Source organism: Miniopterus schreibersii (genome assembly GCF_964146895.1).
Source record: "Miniopterus schreibersii genome assembly, chromosome: 2".
Lineage (NCBI taxonomy): Eukaryota > Metazoa > Chordata > Mammalia > Chiroptera > Miniopteridae > Miniopterus > Miniopterus schreibersii.
In genome coordinates this window covers 52,399,886-52,425,008 of record NC_138102.1, presented here as the reverse complement: position 1 = coordinate 52,425,008, position 25,123 = coordinate 52,399,886, and the positions used below count along the sequence as shown (strand labels likewise).

The window sequence follows — 25,123 nt, the reverse complement described above, 5'->3', positions numbered from 1 at the left end:
GGGTATTTTGTAAATTGGTTTTGGTTTTAGAGTTGTTTAAAAGGTAAAGCTTTAAGTATATAAAGTTTATATCTAGATTTTTGTGAAGATACTTAAATGAAGTAACAGTAAAATGATTAGGTTAACATCTTAAATTACATTTAAAAGGATTCTGAACAACTATAAATTTGGAAACCTCTGAGTTTAGACTTTCAGGTGTTATTTATTATGTCCTTGATTCTCTGTGATTAGATGACAGAAAGGGAAAAAATATGGGATTAAAATTTTGGTTGGTTTAATTTCAGATAATCTTGACACAGATTTTTGCAATCCCACCAAAAGGATATGGAAGTTATTATTTTTTAAGTTAGTGATTTATTCCAAGTTTCATTTCTTGTAAGAGGTTGGGATGGAAAGAGGATTTCCAAGTAATGGGATTTCCTGGCTAAATAAAGAACCTAAATTTGCTGCTCTAGATTTTGTCTTTTGTGGATGCCCTTAACCAGTTGGATAGTCTTTACTTGGGAACTGCTGTGGATTTTCACACAAATTTCTAAAACTCTCAAATTTAGAACCATCAATATTATATAACTTGTTAGTAATTTGTTATCAATTCAAATTCGAAGTCGAACAGTGTTTCTGGTTGAACAAATCAAGAAGTCTTGTATCTCACAATTGTATCTTTTTGTATCTCACAATTGTATCTTCATACACATTTTCAGTAATAGGTTGTATGTAATCTGAAGAAATACGTTTGTGGTTAGGCCTTGTACAAACCAATAAACAAATTTGTTTTCAGGCCCCAGCTTTTTCAATTCACCTCTTGCCCTGATTTTAGCCATTTAATTCTCATTAGCTAGGCAGCTCAAGAGTTTTCCCTGAGTTTACCTGAAATTAACTGATAGTCTTCCTGCTTGGTTCTCCAAATATTTCTTTTCTTTAAGCATCTAGTAGCATGTTCTTTATGTCTGTTGGGATATTTCATTACTGGGTTGGACACCCCTGATTCTGTTGCTCACTCTGAAGACCACCTAATGCCTGTTGCCTAACTCTTTAAATATTGTGCACTGTCTGCTTGAGTATCTTTCCAGTTATGAAAGGTGGTCTTCCCTCTTCTGTGAGATGGTCTGGTTCTATCCCTTCCTATTGGTCCCTTGCAAGGCTGTTAACCATTGTGTTTATTGCTTTTATTTTAGTTTCCAAGTGGATTTTGCAAAGGCCTGTTGGCATGAACATAGCCTAGTGGTGGTAGTGGGTACAACCCCTTTATATTCATCCATAATTCTTTTTTCTAATTAGATTTATTGGGGTAACATTGGTTAATAACATCATATAGGTCTCAAGTGTGTGTATTCTAAGAAACATGATCGTATATTGCTTTGTGAGCCTACTATACAAAGTCAAATCGTTTAATATCTAATCATCTTTTATCCATGAAGCACATTCCATGAAAAAGGAATATGAAAACGGATGATATTACATTCTATTTTGTGACAGCCCTTTAATATTTTAACTTCCCCCATTGATCCTAAATATTTTCCAGTGGTTTAGGAAAATATGAGCTGGTTAGCTTCACCAGCATTAACAAATCATATAGACTTTTTACTTCCCATTAAAAGATAAGTACATACTGGCATAACTACATCCAAGCATGCATTCTGTATTAATTATTATTTTACAGATTTAATAAGCCTATTTAACTGTAGAGAATTTCAATATAAAAATGGGAAAAAATACAAATACTCGCTTATATATGGAATCTAAAAATATCAAACTCATAAATGTAGAGAGTAGAATAGTGGTTGCCAGGGGCTGGCAGATGGGAGAAATGAGGAGATGTTGGCCAAAGGGCACTAACTTTCAGTTATGCAAAGTAAATAAGTGCTAAAGATCTAATGTACAAACAGCATGGTGACTATGGTTAAGAATGCATTGTATACTTGAAATTTGCTAACAGAGATCTTGTTTTCTCACCACAAAAATAAAAATGATAACCATGTGAGGTGATGGATATGTTAACTAGCTTGATTGTGGTAATCATTTCACTTGATATATATATCAAAACATCACAGTATATCCTAAAGTATATACAATTTTTATTTTTAAATTATACCTCAAAAAAGCTGGAAAGAAATAAAATAAAACTACTATATTTTAAAAAGAGTGGGAAAAAGTAATAGCATAAAAATTCATAACACTAACAACTAAAAACAATTTTTCAACAACTGCATTCTAGTGCAGCAGATAAGAGGTTTAGAATCTGTCTGCCTGGACTGGAGTCTGCTTCTATTATTACAAGCTTTATGTCCTTGGGGACGTAATTTATCTTTTCTATACCAGTTTTGTCATCTGTAAAGAGGGGGGAGAATACTGGTGCATACTTTATACATGGTTATTGTGAAGATAAATTGTGACAATACAGGAAATGCACTAAAGGCAGTGACATCACCCAGCAGGAGCTCGATAACATTCACTTTTAAGGAAATACATTGAAAAGCCCCTCAGACACACTGTGATGTATAGTACCACATCACAGACTTAGTAACATACCAATGACATCTTTAGTCAATGCCTCCCAATGAGTTATTAAATTTGTATTAATATTTTATGTAGACCATATGTCAAGCACAATCCTTTTCCTGGTCAATAATTCTGAATATACTACTAAATTAAATTATAATTAATCTTCCCCTCATTTTACATCTAAGTAATTGCATGTTGACTTGATTCAGACATGCCAACAGGGCCCAAATGAAACAATCATCCAGATGATTTAACAAATCAAAGGCCCTGAGATTTAAAAAAAAAAAAAAAAAAAATGGAGTAAACAGAATTGTGTGCAATAATTATTTAGAGTGGCCATCATCTTACTCACCAATGTCAAATCTCTACTTCTTTTTGCCTGATTTTCTTAACAACCAGTATATCAAACATGCTGAATGCTATTATTTCTCTAGACAAAAATAATTAAAGCTTTAATTTTTGTAAAAACTTATCATAATGTATCATTAGGATATATTCCCCAAAAAATTGTTTATTCCCTCTGCAGAACTTAAAACTTTTGCTTGAAAGGTAAAGTTTTCATTCAACATATGAACAGTCTTATGACACCTAGCAGAATAATGTCTTTCCAGGAAAGAAGATATGAAAAGCTATTAAGCTAAAAAATGAAGAGTTTCATAAAAATCTTCTATGGTCAGATTTTATTCCTCTTCACACTCACCTTGAACTTTCAAGTCTGAGAACGAATGTAAAAATAACCACAGGAACACGTGGTCACATAATCAACCAACAGCATGAACAAAATCATTAAGAGCCATAGGTCTAAAACTCTGCTCCCCAGGCCAGTAATCTGAGCATCATCAGAAAACTTGTTAGCATCAGAAGCTGAGGGTGGGACCCAGCAGTCTGTTTTAACAAGGCCTCCAGGTGATTCTGACAATCAAGCTTGAGAGCCTCTCTCTGGCTTGTGATAAACAAGTCCCGATAACGAACAGCTTCAATCTCCATTGCAACTCTCCTTCACACACATTTTTACCTTCCTCCAGATACCACAGTCAAAATTCTGCCATGGAGCCAGAGCACATTAACCTCCGCCTCAGACCAGGAGGTAGGAAGAAAACAAAAAAATGACTGCAGTCTGGCAGGCGTGGCTCAGTGGTTGAGCATGGACCCATGAACCAAGAGGTCACAGTTTGATTCCTGGTCAGGGCACATACCACGGTTGGGGGCTCAATCCCCAGTAGGGGGCATGCAGGAAGGCAGCTGATCAATGACTCACTCATCATTGATGTTTCTATCTCTTCCTCTCCCTTTCTCTCTCTGTAATCAATAAAAAAAAAATTTTAAAAAAATGAGTACAGTAAACATGTAGAGAAGCCTACCTGTCCGGAATAGCAAACTACTCAGTAAGCAGAGAGAGAACTGTGAAAACTCCCACATTTCCATTTCTCTAGTTTCCTGACTAGTATATTCACAAAGCTACTGGCCATCGATTATGAGGAAAAACTAAAAAATGACCTTTTGAAACACAGCAATAAAAATCAAGTTGAAAACTGGTTACCTGACTAAAGCTCAGAAAATATGTTCTTGCAAGCTTCAAGAAATATATGCATAAACAAAATGAATGAAAATTATAGCAGTTATGTTTTCTTCTAAATGATTGTTCATTCTATAATTATGATATATAATTTTCATGTTAAGAGTCTCCTGCAAATGATAATTAACTCTAACAATGTTTATAAACACTAACTCTTGCTTTTTTAACATAGTAAAATGTACAAAATATAAAACAATTTCTGCTTTTATAAAAAAATGTCTTTATTGATTTGAGAGAAAGGAAAGGGGAGAGAAAAAGAGAGAGAAACATCAATGATGAGAGTCATTGATGGGCTGCCTCCTGCATGCCTCCGACTGGGGATCGAGCCCGAAACCCGGGTATGTGTCCTGACTAGGAATAAAACATGCTATCTACTGGATCATAGGTTGATGCTCAACCTCTGAGCCACTCCAGCTGGGCCAATTTCTGCTTTTTAATAGGGAAATTGAGATAATGCTAGACAGCCTCTTTCTGAAAGTAGATAAAGATAAATATTTGAAGAATTTTACTGACCCATCCTAGATCTTAGGTAGAGAATCAGATATTCTTAGAGCCCCATTCAGTTTTAAGGCTACAACTCAATTTATGACAGTGGGATTTTTTAAAGTAAGAAGAGTTAAGCACTTTTACTAGTTCAAATATCCAAGTATGGCTGAAATATGCTAAGACTGACATTTCTCCTGTCCAAGACTACACAGGCTTGAGTAAATGGGAACCAATCTGCGTTGGCATATAATTTGATCTGGAACTGGTGGGTGTGTTCCCAATCCCCACCTGTCTTTGCACCTGGGAGAAACAGCTCTGTATTAGGCCATTCAGGCTGAGGATTCCTCCAGACACACATCCTTAAGTTGACTCTGACCCAGCAACATCTGGGGCCAGAGTGCACATCACTATGGCAACTCCCCAAAACAGACCCAAGCTACTAACTGCTTTCATCTCTGAGGTCACATGTAGATCCACCCCCAAAAAGATGTGTGAGCAGATATTCTGCAAAACTTTATCATTTTATATATAGAAACCAGTGAGCGGTTTCTATCTTCATCTCAGTGGTTTGGCAAGAACACAAACTTTGCCATTTAACTATGGTCACTGTATGTCCTGGTTTGCCCTAAATGATCTAGGTTTGTACATGTTATGCTTGTGTAATTATTAGTGGTGCCCCCTTTCTCCGTGAAAAATGTCCCAGGTTAAACAATAAAGTATATAGTCATCCTACAGACGAGCCTATTTCAGAAAAGGGACAGGCATGAGGAAGAAACCAAAGACAAGTTTATCTGAGGATGTTTGCAGACCGACTGCTCTAGGCTTACCTTCCACACTTAGTTCAGTGACTGTGGAAAACACTTAGGAGACTCTCTTAACAATGATCTTAAAAGTCCAACTAAATAATTCTCCTCTTCAAATGCGGAACTCAGGGGCAAAGCAAACAGCAGGTCTTTTTCCTTCTGATTTCAAGAGTGCCCAGAACCACCCAGAGCCTACTCTATATGAGGCATATGGCTGGATGGTAATAATGTGAATTCATCCCTTTATCAAGTGATGAAGAATCATCACTTATGGGAGTTTTACTTAATAAATGCTTCCCCAAAAGTGTTTCTAATGTTCCGTACTATGAGAGCCATGCAGAGTGAATTCAGATACTCAAAAAGAAATGTGGCAATCAGCACACAGTGTCCAATGACTGCACGTGTCCAGTCAGCAAATACTAACACCAAAGATTGAAAGTGGCAGTCCTTAGATCTCTGAAGCCAACCCTCATATGTTTTTTGTATGGCCCAGATAGGATTTTTAAATGCTTAAGATATTTGTGAATACTTTAACATGTGTGCTCATTCATAAAAATCCCAGTTTCCATTTTCTCTTGGAAAATCAGCTCTGGCAACCCTGGGTCTGTATCCTGTTCATTTCTAACTGCAGCGGAATAGCACCTTAAGGAAGGACTCCCACCATCTAGTCCTCCACAGTCCTCACTCAGCCCTCTTCCCAGGCGTTTGACTTTATAATCCCTGATTTATGGCTGGAGATAATCCTTAGAGGGACAACATCTGGCCTTTCAAATTAATGAACAGGAATACATATGATTAGATCAGCGATTTTCAACCAGTGTGTGGCAAGAATTTTTAAAGCATGCAATACCTGACTATTTAATCAGGGGCACAGACCTCTTTTCCCTTAGATTATTAAATAAATTTTTAAAATGACAACAGCCAGTGCAACAATAGCTGTCCAGTGTGAAATGAATCAAAATTATACCTATTTTTTTGTCAAATCGGCAAAAAAATACATTTTTTGGTGTGCTGCAGAATTTTAGTAATTAGTTTATGTGTGCCATGAGATGGAAAAGGGTTGAAAATGGCTACTCTAGATCAAAGACTCAGCTGGGAAATAACAACAAACAGGAAATGTTATGTTTGTTTTTTAATCAAAAAGCCATATAAAAAAAAAAAAAAAGCCATATGGCTTCCACTGCTCCTACAGGACCCAAAAGAGGACATGAGCCTAAACCTATTATTATTGGTAAAGTAACAGCACATTCAGCCTCTAACATTGAAATATGTATATAATGAAGATAAATAAAACGGGATGTTTTTAATTGACCTACCAATAAATCCAGGAGGGACTCATGCTACACTCCAATTTCACAACTCAGGTGAAAGATGAGAGTAAGTTTTGAACCAATAAGCATAAAATGAAATGTGTTTCAATCGTGGTTAGGTTCTTAAAATACTACCTTGGTATCTCACCATAAATACAACAGTGGTCACATAAGTTAAAATTGCTCTCTTCACTTTGGGAGTTCTATTAAACCGGTTTACAAAGCGACTGATGAAATCTAAGACAATGAGCTTTTATTTTCTTCAATTCACCCTCAGGCCTTTCGTGAGAATCAACTGGACAAACAGAAAGTCTTTCAATTACAGATATTAGAATAATTTTTAAAATTAAAGCCTTATTTATAGGCTATTTTTCTCATCTGACTGTTAATTTCCCAGATACCAGAGGACCAGCCACACGGTGCAGCTGAGACTTTGTTTATTTATATTTAGACAACAGTTTCTCCAAAGGATCTAAACTACTATGCAAACATTAAATAACTACCTCTAGAATAGCACTGGGGGGGGGGGCTTTGATGTGGTAAAAACTCTTCACACATTTTTTTAAAGCCTGTTTTCAAAGACACAAGCACTATGGTAAAGTTCAGTCTGGATTCCTCTCACAGCAGATAAGGGACCGCGCCAGAGTTTAAGGAAGTAAAGGTGCCCTGTTGGGTAACAGGCACCTCGACTTAGTCAACTCTGGAGAAATGGTATCAGAAAACAGATTCCGACGTCTTCTGTGACACTGATTTTTAAACCACCCAAGTAGGTATTGCTTCTGTCTCCAATTAGCGTCTAAAAACATTTTTAACAGAAGTCTCTCCGCTCAACACCTAAACGCAGATTCGTACTTTGCGGAGAATCTGACAACGGCCGGTAACTTTCCCTAAAGCCCGCGCCGAAATCGCCCCCCAGCCCGAGACCCGCAGGCGCTGCGGAGGCGAGGCTGCGACCGTCCAAACGGGCTAAGGGGCGGGACCCCACCAAGGCCGAGAGTGAGCTCGGCACCTCTACAAGCCCAGCGCTCTCCCGCGTTCCCCCGTCCACACACACGTGCACGCGTGCAAGGCACACCCCGCGCCCCGCGATCCTCCCGGGACGCGCGCTGCGCCCCGCAGCCTCCCGGGGCGCGCCCGCTCCTCCAGCATCCGGGGACCACTCTCTGCCTCCCTCCCTCCTTCCCTCGGGGTCTGGTCCCGCCACCCCACCCCGGAACCGCTCGGGAAAGCTCCTTTCCCGACTCTGGGTCTGAGGGGCCCCACCGGCTGGCGCTCAAACGCGCCACGTGCGGAGCGCGCACCAGCCGCGGGATCCCAGCGGATCCTCCAAGCGGGGTCCGAGCGGCCCAGCCCGGCCACGCCTCCCGCGGGCGCCGGACCCTCCCCCGCGCCCTCGCGGCACCGCCTTGCCTGATTGGGGTCTGTGGCGCGGAAAACGTGGCAGACCATCTGCGACTCGGGGTCGTCGGGCTGCGCCTTGATCAAGTAGGCAAAGTAGGTGAGGTCGTGGCTGTTGTGGATGAAACGCGAAATGTGCTGAGCCTTGTGCTCGAAGATGAACACCGCGGTGCTGGGCGGCGCGGCCGCGGGGCCCGAGCCCCCCGCCGCCCCCGCGCCCGGCGCGGGGACGCAGCGTAGAAAGGGCGCGCTGAGCACCAGCAGCACCTCTCGCGGCGCGGGCGCCCCGCAGCCGCCCGCCTCGGGCTTCTGGCTGCGCCGGCGGATCTCGGCCATGAGCCAGGGCAACATAGGCAGCGTGGTCCTGCGATCCAGACACGACCCCCCCACGTACCACAGCCGGAATATCTTGTCGCCCGGCTTCCCCGGGCCCGGCTGCGCAGGGGCGCCCTGCTCGGGCTCCAAGGGGTGCGGGAACGGCTCGTCCTGAATGCAGCTGGGGGGCTCCATAACGCGCGCCTCAGGGGGGCACCGAGGCGGTGGAAGAGGCGCGCCGCGCCCCAAACTCCCACACTGAAGGCGCTGCCGAAACCGTGCCAACCGCCTCACGGGGACCCCGCGCCCGCCTGGCGCGCCTCAGAACTCCGCGCTCCGGCGGCCCTGCCCCATGCGGCACTTTCCCGGGCACAGCTCCCAGGCTCCGGCGGCGGGCACCCAGGGAGCGCCCGACAGCTGGGCTGGTAAGAGAGGGAGGGTTAAGTCGCCGTCGTCCCTCCTCCGGCTCGGGCCTGAGGGCCGGACGTCCCCCCTCCTCCGCTGCGGCTCCGCCGGGTCAGAGGCCGAGGCCGAGGGTCCCGCTCCGCCGCCGCGGCCGCCTCCGCTGCAGAGCCCCGCGGCCGCCGCGCTCGCTTGGGGCCGGCACCCGGAGCTGGGCGGGGAGCGGGCTGGGGGCGGGAGCGGGCGTCTGGGGGCGGAGCCGACTCCTATCCCGCCGGGGTGACCGGCTGTCACCTGGAAGGTCGGGGCCGCGGCGCTGCGGCGCGGTCAGCCCTCGGAAAGGGGTCCGCGAGGACTATTCAAAGGGAAAATAACAAACACAAAACGTGGCCTCGAGGGGGCGGCCCCTCCTCCGACCGCCGCAGCCGGCTCGCTGCTCCTCCTCCCGCCGTTCCCGTCCCTCCCTCGCTCCTTCCTTCCTTCCTTCCTTCCAGGCTGGGGCTCGAATTCGGGCTGCTACCCCGCCTCCCGTCCTACGAAAGCACAGCCGTGCAGTCGCCCCTCCGCCTCTCCCTCGGGCCCCTTCCCAGCCCGCCCCTGCCGGCCCCCGGGGGCAGCCGTCCCGCGCCCGGCCCGGCCATCCCCGGACCCGCGCGGCCGCGCGCTCGTCGCCGAGGTCTCTGCCCTCTTCTGGGCATCTCTGCTGCCCCCTGCAGGGGGGGCGCTCTCAGTGGGGCGCTGGGATTTTTTTATATTAATAGTATTTTCATGGTTTCAGTCCCTCCTAAAGATTGCATAATTTCTGAATCATTTCCTAATAATGTCAAAAATACTCGTGTTTTGAATCACAATATCAATAAAATATTGTAATAGCAATTCCTCATAAAAATATAGCATTGTATCAGAAATATGAATCTTTCTAGCTCTTAATGCAGCCAGATTCTTAAAATATGGAAAAATATATTTTATTCATTATGTGTAGACTCAGTTCAGAGCTAGTGTGGAGATTTCTCGCCCTTTCACATGTAGTAATATGCATTTCCAAGGACCTCAAAAAATTTTAGGGATTATTTGATCATTCTAATTTTAAAGAAGTATTCTTTATTCATTTTAGCACATTGGGCTCTTCTCTGTTTACTCTTACTGAATTGTAATTAAGAATTAAATAAGAGGTAAACAAAATAAATGGGAAAGGCTAAAAGTTCACAACTTTTTCACAGTGCTTTTAGGAAGAATGAAAACCCAGGCTTCTCTCCCTCTCCCTCCCCCGCCCCCCCCCCCCTTTAAGTTCAATGGTAGTCTCAGTTTCTATAAAGCCCAGGGAATATTTTTTATCCTATTTATGTAAGATCACTATGCTCCAACTGCCATTATTCCAGTACTGAATTTCTGGGTGCACCTGATGACTCTCATGTAAATAACCATCTAAGCTCTCAAATGGAGACATTAATTGCTTAGTTTTAGTCGTTTGGTTTAACTACTCCAGCATGGGCCCATGTCTTTAACAAGCAGTAAAAAATTCTTAGAATGTAGACTGAAACCTTCTAAAACCCCACCAGAAACTCATATAGATCCATTTCTCTAGGCCACATATCTGAGATCTAAAAGGAGAAAGAAAAAAACAAAAATCCAGGGAAAGCATGAAAGTCTTGTAGGTTCTACCAAATCAACCAGCTTTAGAGCTAGGACTGAATTTGGAGCCCCAGCGGGCTATTTCCTACTGGTAAAAGAAAGTGAAGCAATAAACAGCTTTCACTTATTGACAGAAAAACCAAAGAAATGTCTTTTATTACATGACATCCTAAGTGTGATTGCTTCCTGCTCTGGAATGCCCTTTGCCCTTTCTTTGTAACTTTTTGCAATGTTTCTCTTACAATGCAGTAATGAATATTATTACTGTTTACCAATATCTCATCCTCTCTGCATCATGACACATGGAAAGTTAGCTCTTCCCTGCCCTCTTAAAGTTAGGCACAGTCATAAGACTTATTTTGACAGTGAAATGTGAGCATGTGGCAGGATAGTAAGAAGCTAGGGAAATTCCTTGACAAGTAGAATAAGAGAAACAGGCAAAATAATTAGAGAAGACCAAAACAATTTGAGCAATTTACAGCCAGCTAATGAAGCACAAGTTTTTATCTTCCCTAACCAAGGACACTAAGGAACAAGATGGTTTACACATTCCAGAATGTCCCAGGCCAGACCAGCCTCAGTCCCGATCCCTCTTTGATGAAGTTCTTGGTGACATTCTTTGAAAATAAAACTAACCAGAAAATAACCCCTGACCCCTCTATGTGCACATTTTGATGAATCAAAATATTGAAGAACGCACCTGGAAAGCTAATGAATATTCTGTTAAGACCCTCCCCTAGGATTCTGGCTTGCCAAAGAAAGGTAAAAAGCCTCAAGATAAGGGACAGCACGGTCTCGCTAGAGAATGCCCACACCTTGTATCTCTGTTCTCTTTCTCTAAGGGACCCCATGAGACTTGCAGCCACGGAAGCAGTGGGCAGGGGCAGCTTGTCCGGGGCTTATCCCCTGATCCTGTCTCCAAAGCCCCCCTTTTCTCTGACTTTTCAGTGAGCTTACAGCAGCCCGGCCTATGCTCACTTCTTTCCTATAGCATTTCTCAAGAGACAAAGCAGCCTGCCAAGGCTCTCTCCTGTTGTTTCTTCTGTGCTAAGCCCTTCCTTGTTTCACTGTCCCCAGCTTTAATAAACGTACTCTCAAAACCACCTGGACTTGTGTTGTGAAATATTTCCTGCACCAAGTCAAGAACCCTCACACCACTGGCTGGCCTGAGGCAGACCCGCTCTGTGCCCAGACCCTGTCCAGTAACAAGCAGGAATGACTTGCATAACATCTTGAGTAGAAGCATTAAATTGCCAGTGGTCCATGATCCAGCCTATTTTTGCTCTCCGTCCCCACTCTTCCCCTCCAGTAGTCATCATGGAAACAATATGGCCATATGGAAGTTCCTCCTGATTAAAGCAGTCCAGAATGCTGAGCCAACACAAGGAGGACCTTTGTCCTGGAGAACTTCCCAAGCCCACAGCACACTTCTTATGAATGAGAAATAAACACCTTTTTATTAATCTATCCTAGCCTGTTGAAAAAAATTATTATACTATAGTACATAATATATTGTGTCTTTTGTTACTTGTTTTATTATCATTTATACATTTGACTAATTACATTTATGAACTAGATGGTAAGCTATCCGTTTCTTACCACCATTGTATCATCTGCAGAATCTTAAAGAATTGCATGCACATAAAAAGTGCTCAATTATATATTTGACCACTTGAACTTAGAAAAAGATAAAAGAACAAGATACAATTTTTAAATGTTTGTTAGATATTACATACAATATGCAGTTCTATGATGTTTACTAAATGGTGCAGCCATAAATAAACCTCTGACCCCCAACCCCTCCACACTCAATCCCACACTCCCCCCAAAGAGGGCCAAAGAATATGCTCATGGAAACTATTTCCAGCAATCTGCAAGAATATGTCCCGAATAGTTTTGTAAGCACTTCTACCTATGATTTCCAAAAGGAAACACATTTTTTTGGTTTTCCTCTAATATCACAATCTAAATTAATGGTGTCAGCATGAATTAGAAGTTATAACATCAAGTCAAATCCTAGTTTAAAAATTTGTGCTACATGATAGATATAAGGGCCTGAGCTAGTGTGGTGGTATAGGACTATAAAGGTTCGTTGCAATCTCTAAGCTTGTTTCCTTACCTTTCTCTCTCTCTCTCATTCTCTCTCTCCCCCTCCTTTCTTACTCCCCTCCCTCTCTTTCCCTCTCTTTCTTCCATTCTATGACGCCCCCAATATACACTTTTCTTCTCTGCTTAAAATTCACTAGATGAAGATATATTTCCTGAAGCTCAAAGCACAAATCTTTCTACTCTTATATTTGTTGCTCCTCTGTCCCCAACTCCCTCATCCAGACAACCTCTCCATTCCTAAATATCTTCCTATAGGGTTTCATAGGCTTCTTCCTCTCCCTGATTGCTCGTTTCCTACCACCCCACAACTTGAATTTCCCCCATACTTCACTACTTGAATACTTACTTATTCATTGTTCAAGGCCTAACTCAAAAGGCATCTTTTTGGTGAAGATATTTCTTACTTCCCCACAGAGTTAATGGTCCTCTCTTCTTTGCCCTCTTTAAATAAACCCCACTATTACAGCTCTTACTGTATTCATTATAACTATAATGAATTATAATTGTTGTGTGATATGTTGGTGTTCCCCACCAAAAATCCCTTGAGAGAAGGGATTTTTTTGTTTTGTCTCATATTTCCTCCAGCAGAAAGCATAGTAGCTAACATTTAATAGGTTCTTAATAAATATTGAGTGAATGAATAGATTGAATTGGGTAAAGAACAAATTAGAATTTAAGAAACTAAAGATTAACAAGGGAGTTTTAATACCACACAGGTGATATAACAAATTATTTAATTAGCTGATTTCAGGAAGACACACTACATATATCCACCAGTTAATTATAAAATACTAGAAAATAATAGAATGCTTCCATTCTGTGTTTTCCTCGTATTGTTCCCTGTTCCCTGTGACCTTCCCTAGCCCAGGCAACCTGGGCACTGCATTTTCACTGCTTCAGGGAAAGGATGACACAGCAGAACACAGACAACAAAAGAGTCCATTCTTAGCTTTCAGGTTTCAAAAACTAAGGACAAGGGCCTGGCAAAGGCAAAAGATTTAGAATATATGCTCTGAGTCAGTTTCTCTTGTTTTAGCTACTAGAGAAAGCTTCCCCAACTTCGGAGATGGTGACAAAGAAAGAAGTAATAAGGATAACTACTAGAAAACCAGATATGCAATGCATGACTTTCAAACCAATAGAATATTGATCTATCCTTGGAAAGAAAAGGGAATAAAAAGAAAAAAGATGGAAAAGGAAACAAAAATAAAGTATGATAATTAGAAACCTTAAAGTAGTGTTGCTAAATAACTTGGAAGAGTAACTATAATAAATGTAAACTAGTTACTCTAACCAACCATAAAGACATGAAGATCCTGGAATCACTTTTAAAACAAAAGGATATACAAAGATTGAAAATAAAAAAATAGAGGAAAATATATCAGGCATATGTGAATAAAAAGAAAGCCAGGGTTGTGGTTTAATTATATTAGATTAAGTAAAATTTAAGGCTAATGAAGAAGTCACAAAGAAATTTTTCTGGTAAAAGAATTAAGAAGATATTTTTAAACACATGTACACCAAATAAGTTGTTCCCCAATACATAAACCAATTAAAATAATGACAGGAAAGGTAAATAAATCAACATTTTTAGTTGGTGACTTTAACAAATCATTCTCAGCTACTATAAATTAAATATATTTTAGATTAAATGGACTATAATCATATTTATAAACTTCAGTAACGTGATTTAAATACACACACACATATGTATATCCAGTGAATAGGGAATACAAAATTTGTATAGAGTATCTGTGAAAGAAACTAAAATTGAAGATGCACGATATCACCCAAGAAATACAAAATTCCAAAGAATTGCTATCCTGTAGTAGAACATGCTTTCTGATTATTATTTAAGGTAAGTTAGAACACAAAAACATAGGTTTAGAAACTCATGTATCTGGAAAATGAAAACATATGGTACTGAATAATCCTGATTAAAAAGAAAATTATATGAAAGAAGAAAAGGATTCAGAAGAAGAGCTAAATGAAATGGAGATAAGCAATCTATCAGATATACAGTTCAGAACACTGATTGTAAGGATGCTCAACAGCATGAGAAAAGAAATGGAAACTATGACTGAAATTAAGAATGACATAGAAGAAATAAAAAAAAAAAAATTGGAAGGAATAAACAGAAGATTAAGGGAAGCTGAGGATTGGATCAGCAAATTAGAAGACAGGGTAGAAAAAAATCACTCAATCAGAGTTCCAAAAAGAAAAAACAATTAAAAAACAGGAAGACAGTTTAAGGGAACTGTGGGACAACATGAAACATAACAATATTTGCATCAATGGAGTAGCAGAGGAGGGCAAAAGTAAACAAGGGTTAGAGAACCTGTTGGAAGAAATAATGGCAGGAAACTTTCCTGACCTAGTCAAAGAAAAAGTCACACAAGTTCAGGAAGCACAGAGAGTCTCAAGCAAGAAGAACCCAAAGAGGCCCACACCCAGACACATCATAATTAAAATGCCAAAAATTTAAGACAAAGAGAGAATCTTAAAGGCAGCAAGAGAAAAGCAATCTGTTACCTACAAAGCAGCTCCCATAAGGCTGTCAGCTGATTTCTCATCAGAAACTCTACTGGCCAGAAGGGAATGGCATGCAAAACAAGGATCTGAAACCAAGACTGTTTTTATCCAGCAAGACAATCATTCAAGATAGATGGTGAAATAAAGAGCTTCCTAGACAAAAAAAAAAAAAAAAAAGGCTAAAGGAGTTTATCGCCACCAAACCAGCGTTGCAAGAAATGATAAAGGGACTGCTGTAATAAGAAGTTGAAATAGAGAGAATGAGAAACGTAGGCATAAAGAAATAAAATGCCAATAGATAAGTACCTATGAATAATAACCTTGAATACAAATGAATTAAATGCTCCAATCAAAAGACACTGGGTAGCTGAATGGATAGGAAAACAAGACCCAGGGACCCACCTTAGAACAAAGGACTCATACAGGCTGATAAAAAACAAAAAACAAAAAAAACTTCTGGAGGACTTTAAGGGAGAGATCAAAAGCAACACAGTCATAGTAGGGGATTTTAACACCTTACTCACTTTACTGGATAGATCTTCCAGACAAAAATCAACAAGGAAACAGTGACTCTAAATGACACACTAGATTAAATGGATTTAATTGCCTTTTAAAGAACATTTCACCCCAAAGCTACAGAATAAGCATTCTCCTCAAGTGTACATGGGACACATGTTAGGACAGAAACAAGTCTGTTCAAGCAGATTGAAATCATATCAAGCATCTTCTCAGATATTTACACCATGAATACTATGCAGCTGTAAAAAGGAAGGATCCTTTACCCTTTGAGACAACATAGTGAGACCTGGAGAGTATTATGTTAAGTGAAATAAGCCAGTCAGAGAAAGACAAGTATTCACATGATCTTATTCATATGTGGAATCTAATGAACAAAATAAACCGATGAACAAAATAGTTCCTGGGACATAGGAGCATGGAATAGACTGATGAATTTCAGAGGGAAGGCAGGGGTGGGTGGGTGGGAGGGAGAGATTAACTTAAGAGCTTATATGTATATATGCATAACCCACGGACACAGACAATAGTGTGGTGAAGCCTTGGGGGAGGGATGCAGTGTGGAGAGAATCAATGGGGGAAAAAGGCGGACACTTGTAATACTTTCAACAATAAAGTTAAATTTTTTAAAAAATAAAATAAAAAATATAAATAAATAAAAAGTATAGGAGAAAATTTAAATAATGTAAAAAGTAATTTTATGTCAAAACTCAAGGAATACAGGTAAGTGTATTAATTAAAGTTTTTTATCAAAATTAAAAACTGAGCAAAAATAAATGAACTAAGAACTTGATTTAAAAAAATACAAAAATGTCATGAGGAAACCCAAAGAAGTAATGGAAAAGTTAAGTTTAGAAATCAGGAAAATAAAGAATGAGAAAACAAGAAAGGAACAGCAAAGTATAATCTTTTAGTATCTATTAATCATCTATATTTCTTTTGAAGTATTTGGTGCTCATATCTTTTACCTATTTTTTAAATTAGGGTCAAATTATAGAATCTCCCTGTATTAAGGATAGCAACATTTTGTTCAACAGGTACTTCATATATTTTTTTCAAGTTTACCATTACTTTTTTTAGACATAAAAAAGAGACTACATATTTTTTTTTCAAACATTCATGGACTATTCAAAGAAATTACACCTTGTCTTTTGACATTGTTTAAGATGTCTTGACAAAAAATTAGATAATTATTTATTACTTTAGGACATACCCCAAACAGAGTTGCTACTTCTTAATGCTCCTGACAGATAAATGAATGGTAAGAATTATAAAAGTGCCATTTTGTTAAATTAGAAAAAATGAACTAAAGGCAAAAAACAAATGGGTAGCCCAGATGGTGTGGCTACCATCGACCTATGATCCAGGAGATCTCTGTTCCATTCCGGGTCAGAGCACATGCCTGGGGTGGGGGCTCCATCCCCAGCAGGGGGCATGCAGGAGGCAGCCAATCAATGACTCTCATCATTGATGTTTTTATCTCTCTCCCTCTCTCTGAAATCAATAAACATATTTTTAAAACTTTTTATAAGTAAGTAATAAGAGTCATGTTATGGAAAATGAATGGAATACAAAGCAACTGCTAATCAAATGCACAGTGGTTGGCACATAGGGCAATTAATAAATGTCTGGGGAATTTAGAGCCCTCTTGAACGCCAAAGAACAGAATCAGTTAGTTACAGAAGTTACACATTTCTACTGAGGAAACAGGTTTTTCTTCTACCATAAGGCTGGGATAATGTTACAATACCCATTTTTTGTCATACTACATAATTCAGAAGTGCCTCTAGTGGTCTAAAAAGCTCTGTTATCCAAAACTTATTTGAGGTTTGAAAGAAAAATAGGGTTAAAATGAATATTTATTAAATGCACCTTTTAAGCCAAAAAGCTCTACACCAGCAAAGGATATGAGATAAACCCCAAGTTATGAAATTGTGTATATTTGAATGAGGATATTAGTGTAGAGAGATTAAACACTCCCCCCACCATATACTCCTTTATCATTGAGTAAAATTTCACATTTATGCTCTTCAGAATTATGTGGATTTTCACTGATATTGTTGAGTATTTTCTCCTGAACCTAATGAAAATCCTTACAACTGAAGGCAGTATTAATGCTGCAATAAAACTGTTCCCTTGTAAAAATGCTTCTTTTTTTTTTTGTTACTATTTCTAATGGGCTGAAAACACTTTAAAATGAATCAATATTAAGTCTGTCATGGATGAATTATTTCCAGTGTCTCTTGCTTATTTTAAAATGCATAATTTAAGCTACTAATATAATAGAAATTAAAATGAAAAAATATACATGTAGTATGTTAAAAAACAATAAATGTTTTGAATAGGTGATATATGTATATGGTACAAAACTCAAAGGTTTTGAAAAATATAAATGCAGCATCATATAAGTCTCTCTTCCACTCCTTTCCCCAGCTACCTGTTTTCTTTTTGTAAGCAGCCATGCAGGGATGGGGAACGTCAGGGGAGCAGGCCTTATACAGCCTGAGAAATCATTTGGTCTGGCCCTGCCAAGTAAACCACAGGTGGGACTAGAAATTCAATAAATGTAGGAGCTTTTCTCATAGCTAATTTTCAAGTTGATAAGTTTCTATGGCCCATGAATGATGTTATAAATATCCAAATGGCCCTTGGCAAAAAAAAAGTTCCCCAACCCTGTATTATTGCAAGTTTATTAAATAAGTGGATCTAAAAATAAAATAATAGTGGCCACCATTTATTTAGTACTTCCTTTGCACCGAGGACTCTCATAACAATCATATGAGAGAAAACTGAGACATACGGACATTAGGAACCTTTTTTAGGGTCACGCTTTGGAGGTGGGAGAATTTTTATTTTAAAGAGGGACACTTTATACAGTGTACACAAATAGGTATCGTACTAAAAAGAATCGTTAAGAAGAAACTAGTTGAACTAGAGTAATCGTTACTAAGGTAATAGAGATTTGATAAAACTTAACAATGATACCTTTAAAGTGTATTAAGAATTACTTTATTTGCTTATTAAGTAATATGTGTTGACTACCTGCTGTGTTCCAGGCACTGTATGTAAACAGACTTGCCACCCTCATGGAGCTTGTCCAGTGAGGGAAGCAGACAAGTGAAAGCAACTACAATGTTGTTTGGTATATAGGACTGGGATGGTGCCATAACAGAACTCTAAAATATGACACTGAAACCAGGACCACTTCACAGATGGGAAAAACACTGTTGGTGGAGCCTGAAAAAATAGAAAGAAAACTATTGTAGAAGACGGGGAAAATGGTGAGGAAATTGCTATAGAAACTGAAAAAATAGTGACCATATTATATAATGGTGAAAGTATCACCTGCAGAAACTTGAAAGCTAGTCCACCCAGTTACTTAATGGAGTAGTAACTGGATGGACTATCTTTTGGATTTGAGCACAGAGATTTCCAAGGAGAAAACTAAGAATGTCAGCTAGTTTACACTAGCTGAGATATAAGGAACTTCAGGAAAGAGATGGATTTAGAAAAGAATTGGCCAATTTGTGAGTAGAATTTAGAGGAATGAGAGAGGGACTAGCATTCTTCAGCCTGGAATATAAACTATGTCCTTTTACAGCTTCTTAAGCACGTAAAAGATTCTGAAATTAAGACATGGCCTAAAGATAAAGATCACATCAAAAGTATGGCTATAAGACAGTTTTTAAAAGACTTTTAAGGAATTTAAATTGGTGCTTTCTCAGCTGAACAAAATTGGTTCACTGGAAGCTTAAAGATGTTGACTCACAGAAACCTGATCCCAAAGTGGCTGTAAGTCAGTTTCTTAAAAAAAAAAAGAATCCTGTATTGAAAATAATTGTGGGTTTGGCTTCTAGAGCATGGAGTGAACTTTAATATATAGAAAGCCCCCATAGTTCTTAAGGGAATAGTACTAGCAAAAGTACTGCCAGCCTGGACCAACGGGGACCATGACTATTCAGATTGGAAAGAGGTTTCTGGGCCCCTAACTTTAGACAGACAGGAACAGGTTGAGAAAGTTGCTCAAAAGGCATATGGGAAAGTGAACTGGAATGGGACATTTGGCATTTTAAGTATCTGTAGGATATCGGAGAAGAGAAATCAGAGGAGTTGAACATATAATTCTGAACTTTAGGTGACAGATCTGGGCTAGAGATAAAAATTTGAGTGTCATTAGCACCTGGTGAAAATACGAAACGACAAATCCAAGCTTTTAGCTGTGGTTGAAATATAGGTAAAATCTGGGGAAACCCACTTCAGAGCATTATTCAGTGAGAACCCTTAAGGAAAGCAAAAAATTGTTGACATGAATGCTTTTGAGAATGCAAAGCCCTGAACTACTTTTACATTGTCATATCAGTCAGGTTCCTGGAAAGAAAGAAAGCCCTAAATAGCTTCAAATTAAGACTTTAATGAAAGGAGTATTTTTTTAAATAGTTTATTGATTTTTAAAGAGAGAAAGGGAGAAGGAGAGAGAGAGAAACATGGATGTGAGAAACATCAATCAGCTGCCTCCTGCATGGCCCCCACCAGGGATCAAGCCTGCAACCCGGTCATGTGCCCCGACCGGGAATTGAACCAGCAGCCTTTCAGTGCATGGGATGACACCCAACCAACTGAGCCACATGGGCCAGAGCTGAAAAGAGTATTAACAAAAGTGGGGCAGAACTGATGGGACAAACAGAATATCAAGGCATTGAGAGACTCAAAACAGTGGGAAACCATTATTATGCCTAGACTAAAATGTCAAGAGTGAGAAACAGTGTTAATGGAACCAGGGGAGGCACTGCCCTGCAGAGCCTGAAGTTGGGGGGAGACACAGCTCTGGCCAGTGAGCAGGGAAGAGATGCCCCGGCCTCGCTGCCCTCCTGTGCTGCATGTATCTCCTGCTCACACACCTCCCACTGGAGAAGCCAAAGTAGCACAGGCGATACAGTCCTCAGAGGACAGTATCTCAGGGCATACGGCAAAGAAGACAAGGACAGAAAACAGATCTGGATAAACAAGTGGAAAATAACAAGCCCAGGTTTCGGCATAAAAGAAAGGATTTAATAATATTTATAAACCATATATCATAAATGCACAAAGAATATATAGCATTTGTACAGGTGGGGTGAAGGCCATGTTCAACATATGTATAGAGAGAGTTTCTATATCTTACACATCAGCGGACAATTTGTGAAGAAGGATTTCACTTTTAATTATAAAAGGATTGTTTTCATCATCAACGTCATAATCTCCTTTGGGATGTAACATTAACTCAAGTTAATAGATATTACAAAGTTTGTTTTTCATGTTTATTATGATATGTATTTATGTACTACATTAGTGATGCATGAAATTATATCTGTTAGAATGTTTGTTGTAAGAATTGACTCCACACCTCTACCTTGTAATATGTACCCAGCATTGTGATGACTAAGCTACAAGCTAGAAACCTAATGACTTTGTTCTGTCACTCCACTGGTATTTAACTGGCATGAAATAGATTGTCAGGATTCATTAACACATTTATTTTGGCTTTCTCCTTATTTAAACAAGACAACAACTTCAGGTCTAAACACAATGTCAAGTATTTTTCTTTGATGATAAGGAGGGTAATTACAGTCTTAGGAGCTGATGACATCAACCATAGAGTGCTGGCAATGAGAAAGAAAGATTGCCTAGGAAACCCAGAAGAACACCAACACTTAAGGGAAACACAGACCAAAATGTATCTTGCAAAAAGACTAAGAAGGATGAATCAGAGACATAGGAAGATTGTGGTGTCAGAGAAAAGCAGTGAAAAAAGAAGTGGTCCATATTTTAAAATGCACAGTGAAAGCACTTTTAGTGAGAGCCAGAGGAGCAGAAGCTAGAATGCTGTGAGCTGTAGAATGAATGAGACATGGAGATATAAAAATGCTAAGTATGGGCAATGTTTTAGAAAGGCTTGGCTTTGAGAAGGAAGATAAACTATTAGATGAAGAAGGGAGTAAGGTAGAAGGAGAGGTGTTTTTTTTTTCCAGTTTGGTTTAACTTCATTGGTTTTTAACATGGGAGAGAGCATTGTGCATGGTTAAACACTATTGGAAAGAAACTTGTAGAGTGAGAGAAGTTGAATCTACAAAAAAGAAAAAGAGCATGTCATCTGTTACAAAGTATGTGCTCAATAAGAATTTATGAAATAAATGAGTGATTCCCTGAGAAGACAAGGGGGCAGTTAATGCAGAAACCAGATGAAAGAATTACCTGTAGATAGGAAGCAGAATATCTCTTCCATCAAAAAGGCAGAAAGGAGGAAACAAGTGTGAATGAAGGTCACTTGGTAGATATGGTGTCAAGAACTAGAAATTTCCATCAGATGACTTCTATTTTCTCTGTAAAATGGAAGATGAGATCATTTGAGGAAAATAAAAGAGGGACAGGAGTTTGGAAGGACTGAGAAGAACAAAAAAGGTTTATGAAATAGTCTCTCGTTCTGAAAAAAAACAACCAAAAAAAAAAACAAAAAAACTGCTTCAGAGAAAATCTCCTTTAAGCAGCTGCCAGCCTCTGCAAAATGTGTGATGTCTCATGGAAGTATGCTCCCTGCGCTGGGCCTCAGTACCGAATCAGATGAACTCATCATAACTTGGCACCTTTTCCTGTACCTTCCTCACTCAAAACTCTAGGCCACGATCTTCAGTACTTCTCCCCTTTGTTTTCTTGGCATCGTTCCACCAGATTTGCTGCATACTGATAGCTCCCTAGGAGTCCATGACCTTGGACAATTTTGCCTCCCTACCTGGACAATGTTTAATTGTTCCACCTCTAGGACACTTCTTATGTCTCATTGCAATTCTGAGGGCCAGATGCTGACCTACCATCAAGGTACTCACCAACCTTCAAAGGGACAAACTGGGGGTAAGGTGTAGGGGAGGGGTAGGCCTACCTCATTGTCTACACACAGTCCCTTCCCACCGAGCTTGAGTCATCTTTGGGCAGAGAAGCAAGGGCCGTGGAGTCGGCCCTTAGGCCTCTGCTCCAGCTTCCCAAGGGCTTAAGTCCCTCCACTTTCTCAGGTGGCTGACAGGGGAAAGGACTTCTCCATTTGAGATATCTTGCTTAAAATCTAAAGAAATATTACCTGCCCATGGCCTCAACAAGGAAACCCTATCAGGATATAACACAGAAAACCTAACACCTCTCTGAACGAGAAAATAGTCATACGATGGGTGGTTTTGTTACACAATCAGGGGAACTGCCAAATCTGTGTAAAGATAAATATTGCAGCTCAACACGGAAATTGAACGGAATAATGAGTAAGCTATATGTTGATTTTAGTCATTACCCAACCAATGAACAATGTGTATATAAAGTATTTTTAAATTAAATTTATTGGGGTGACATTGGTTAATAAAATAATATAGGTTTCAAGTGTACAATCATCTGTATATTGCATTGTGCGTTCGCCACACAAAGTCAAATCTCCTTCTGTCACCATATATTTGACCTTCCTTACCCTTTACTACCCCCAACCCCTTTTCCTCTGGAAACCACCATCCTGTTGTCTGTGTCTATGAGTTTTTTTGTTTGTCTTGTTTGTTCGTTTGTTGCTTTCAGTTTTATATCCCACATATGAGTGAGATCCTATGGTTCTTGACTTTTTCTGTCTGATTTTGCTAAGCATGATATTCTCAAGATTCATCCGTGCTGTTGCAAATGGCAGTATTTCATTCTTTCTTACTGCTGAGTAGTATCCCATTGTATAATGTACCACATCTTCTTTAACCAAGAGAAAGAAATAAAAGGCATCCAAATTAGGAATGCATAAGTAAAATTGTCACTTTAGGCAGATGACATGATTCTTTATATAGAAAACCCTAAAGACTGCACCAAAAAACTATTAGAAACAACAAATACAGTGTAGTTGCAGGATACAAAATCAATGTACAAAAATCCACTGGGAATAAGGTGTAAGAACATTATTTTCTATAATGTTCAGTTTCCATTCCTATAAACTAACAATGAAATTTCAGGGGGGAAAATGAAAAAAAACCCCACAATTCCTTACAACTGCAACAAAAAGAATAAAATACCTAGGAGTAAACTTAACAAAAGGCGTGAAGGACCTATACACTGAAAACTACAAAACATTATTAAAAGAGATGGAAGAAGACACAAAGAAATATATAAACTTTTTTATAAACTCTAGGGAATTTTAAATCACTTCTCATCAAAATTTCAGAGGATGCAACACAAACTTATGAATAATATATGTAGCTTCTTAGAGAACTTTGCCAAAATAATTGATTATCTGGTAGAGAGACTACTTAAGAGAAAACACTGAAAAAGGTAGCCTAGGAAATTTATTTTTAAGCAAAGGGGTGGGAGGAGGGGAATGGAAGAAACAAAAATGATGACTGAGGAGTGAAAAACACTCCAAGAAGCAGTGGGACTGCCTCTGGTTTATATCGTTCTTAAATTTTCTCATCAGTTTGCTCGAATATGTACGGAATAAGTTATTTAAACCAGGCAATATTTTTATGGTTATGGCTATAACTATAAGGAAGAGTTATTAATCTCTGTTTTTTATTATTAAATTCAATATGTAACTTTGATTTAAACTGAACTCCTCTTTCAGCTAAGCATTGTGATAGTTCTTGTTTTAAAGTAATTCTCTCTTGTTCAGCAATCCATTGCTTTTCTTTAAAAAAAAAAAAAAAAGAGGGGGAGCAGTGAGAGGCAGATCTTCCAAAGGGGAAATTTCTTTGTCTTGTTACTTTGCAAAAACAACAGGAGTCCTGGAACAGGGAAGCTGGAAAACCAAACTTGTTGGGCGTCCCCCATTATAAGAGTGTTGGAAAATTTACTTCATTTTCAAAATAAGCAATAGAAAAGAATTACAGCCAAACGTCAGGCAAAATTATAGGAAAAAGAAGAACAAGAATCAGAATAAAATCCCCACAAACCATGATGAAAAACACTTCCGAAAGACGTACCAATGCATTGTGAAACTGTAAAATCTAATATTTCAAAATGAGCTAACAGAAATGGAGCAAAGTATAACATAAATCGACATCAGAAAAGCTAAAAAATTGCAAAGCCAGAATCTGCGCTCATAAATCGAGGAAGCAGCCAAGGCCTTTGCTGCGTTTCTCTCTGCCACCTCTTCCATCTGTCCCTTCGGACATCAACTTGAGCCCCTTATTGTCCCGGCTTCGTCTTGTCCAGCCTTCAGCACTGTGGACCCGCAGTGGCACACTAAGCACATGACGGCTTTCACTGAACAAGAAGCCAATGAGAATGCGGAAGAAATAGAGGCAACGGCAATGTGAAATGTTAGAAAGGTTATCTTGTGAAAACGGAAAGACTGAACATTATAGGACATTATGCAAAGAAAGAAATGCCGTTTATGTAGCAGGAGGAAATTCAGATGTCCATCTTGATGAATCGAGCAAGTTCAAAAGTCTTCTGAGCCAGAAATAACCTTTTGCAGACCTAAGTAAAGCAAAGGAGACACTCAGCAAGGTGGTCAAAGATACAACCAGGGACTGAATGCTGGAAGCACTGGTCCTCCA

At 39.6% G+C, this 25,123-nt stretch overlaps 1 protein-coding gene across 3 annotated transcripts in view; it reads right to left on the bottom strand.

Annotated features, from left to right (window-relative positions):
- Positions 1 to 25,123, bottom strand: part of TBC1D4 (TBC1 domain family member 4) — a 309,453-nt gene that overhangs the window by 158,593 nt on the left and 125,737 nt on the right. The window contains exon 1 of one of the 3 annotated variants that reach the window (XM_081130654.1): positions 8,088 to 8,999. The exons of 1 other annotated variant lie outside the window; for it this stretch is intronic. In XM_081130654.1, the coding sequence (XP_080986780.1) occupies positions 8,088 to 8,585 (498 nt within the window). In that variant the 5' untranslated portion in view covers positions 8,586 to 8,999. Of the gene's footprint in view, positions 1 to 8,087; positions 9,000 to 25,123 lie in introns of those variants that run through there. One more of the 3 variants, XM_081130655.1, reaches the window with a different exon arrangement.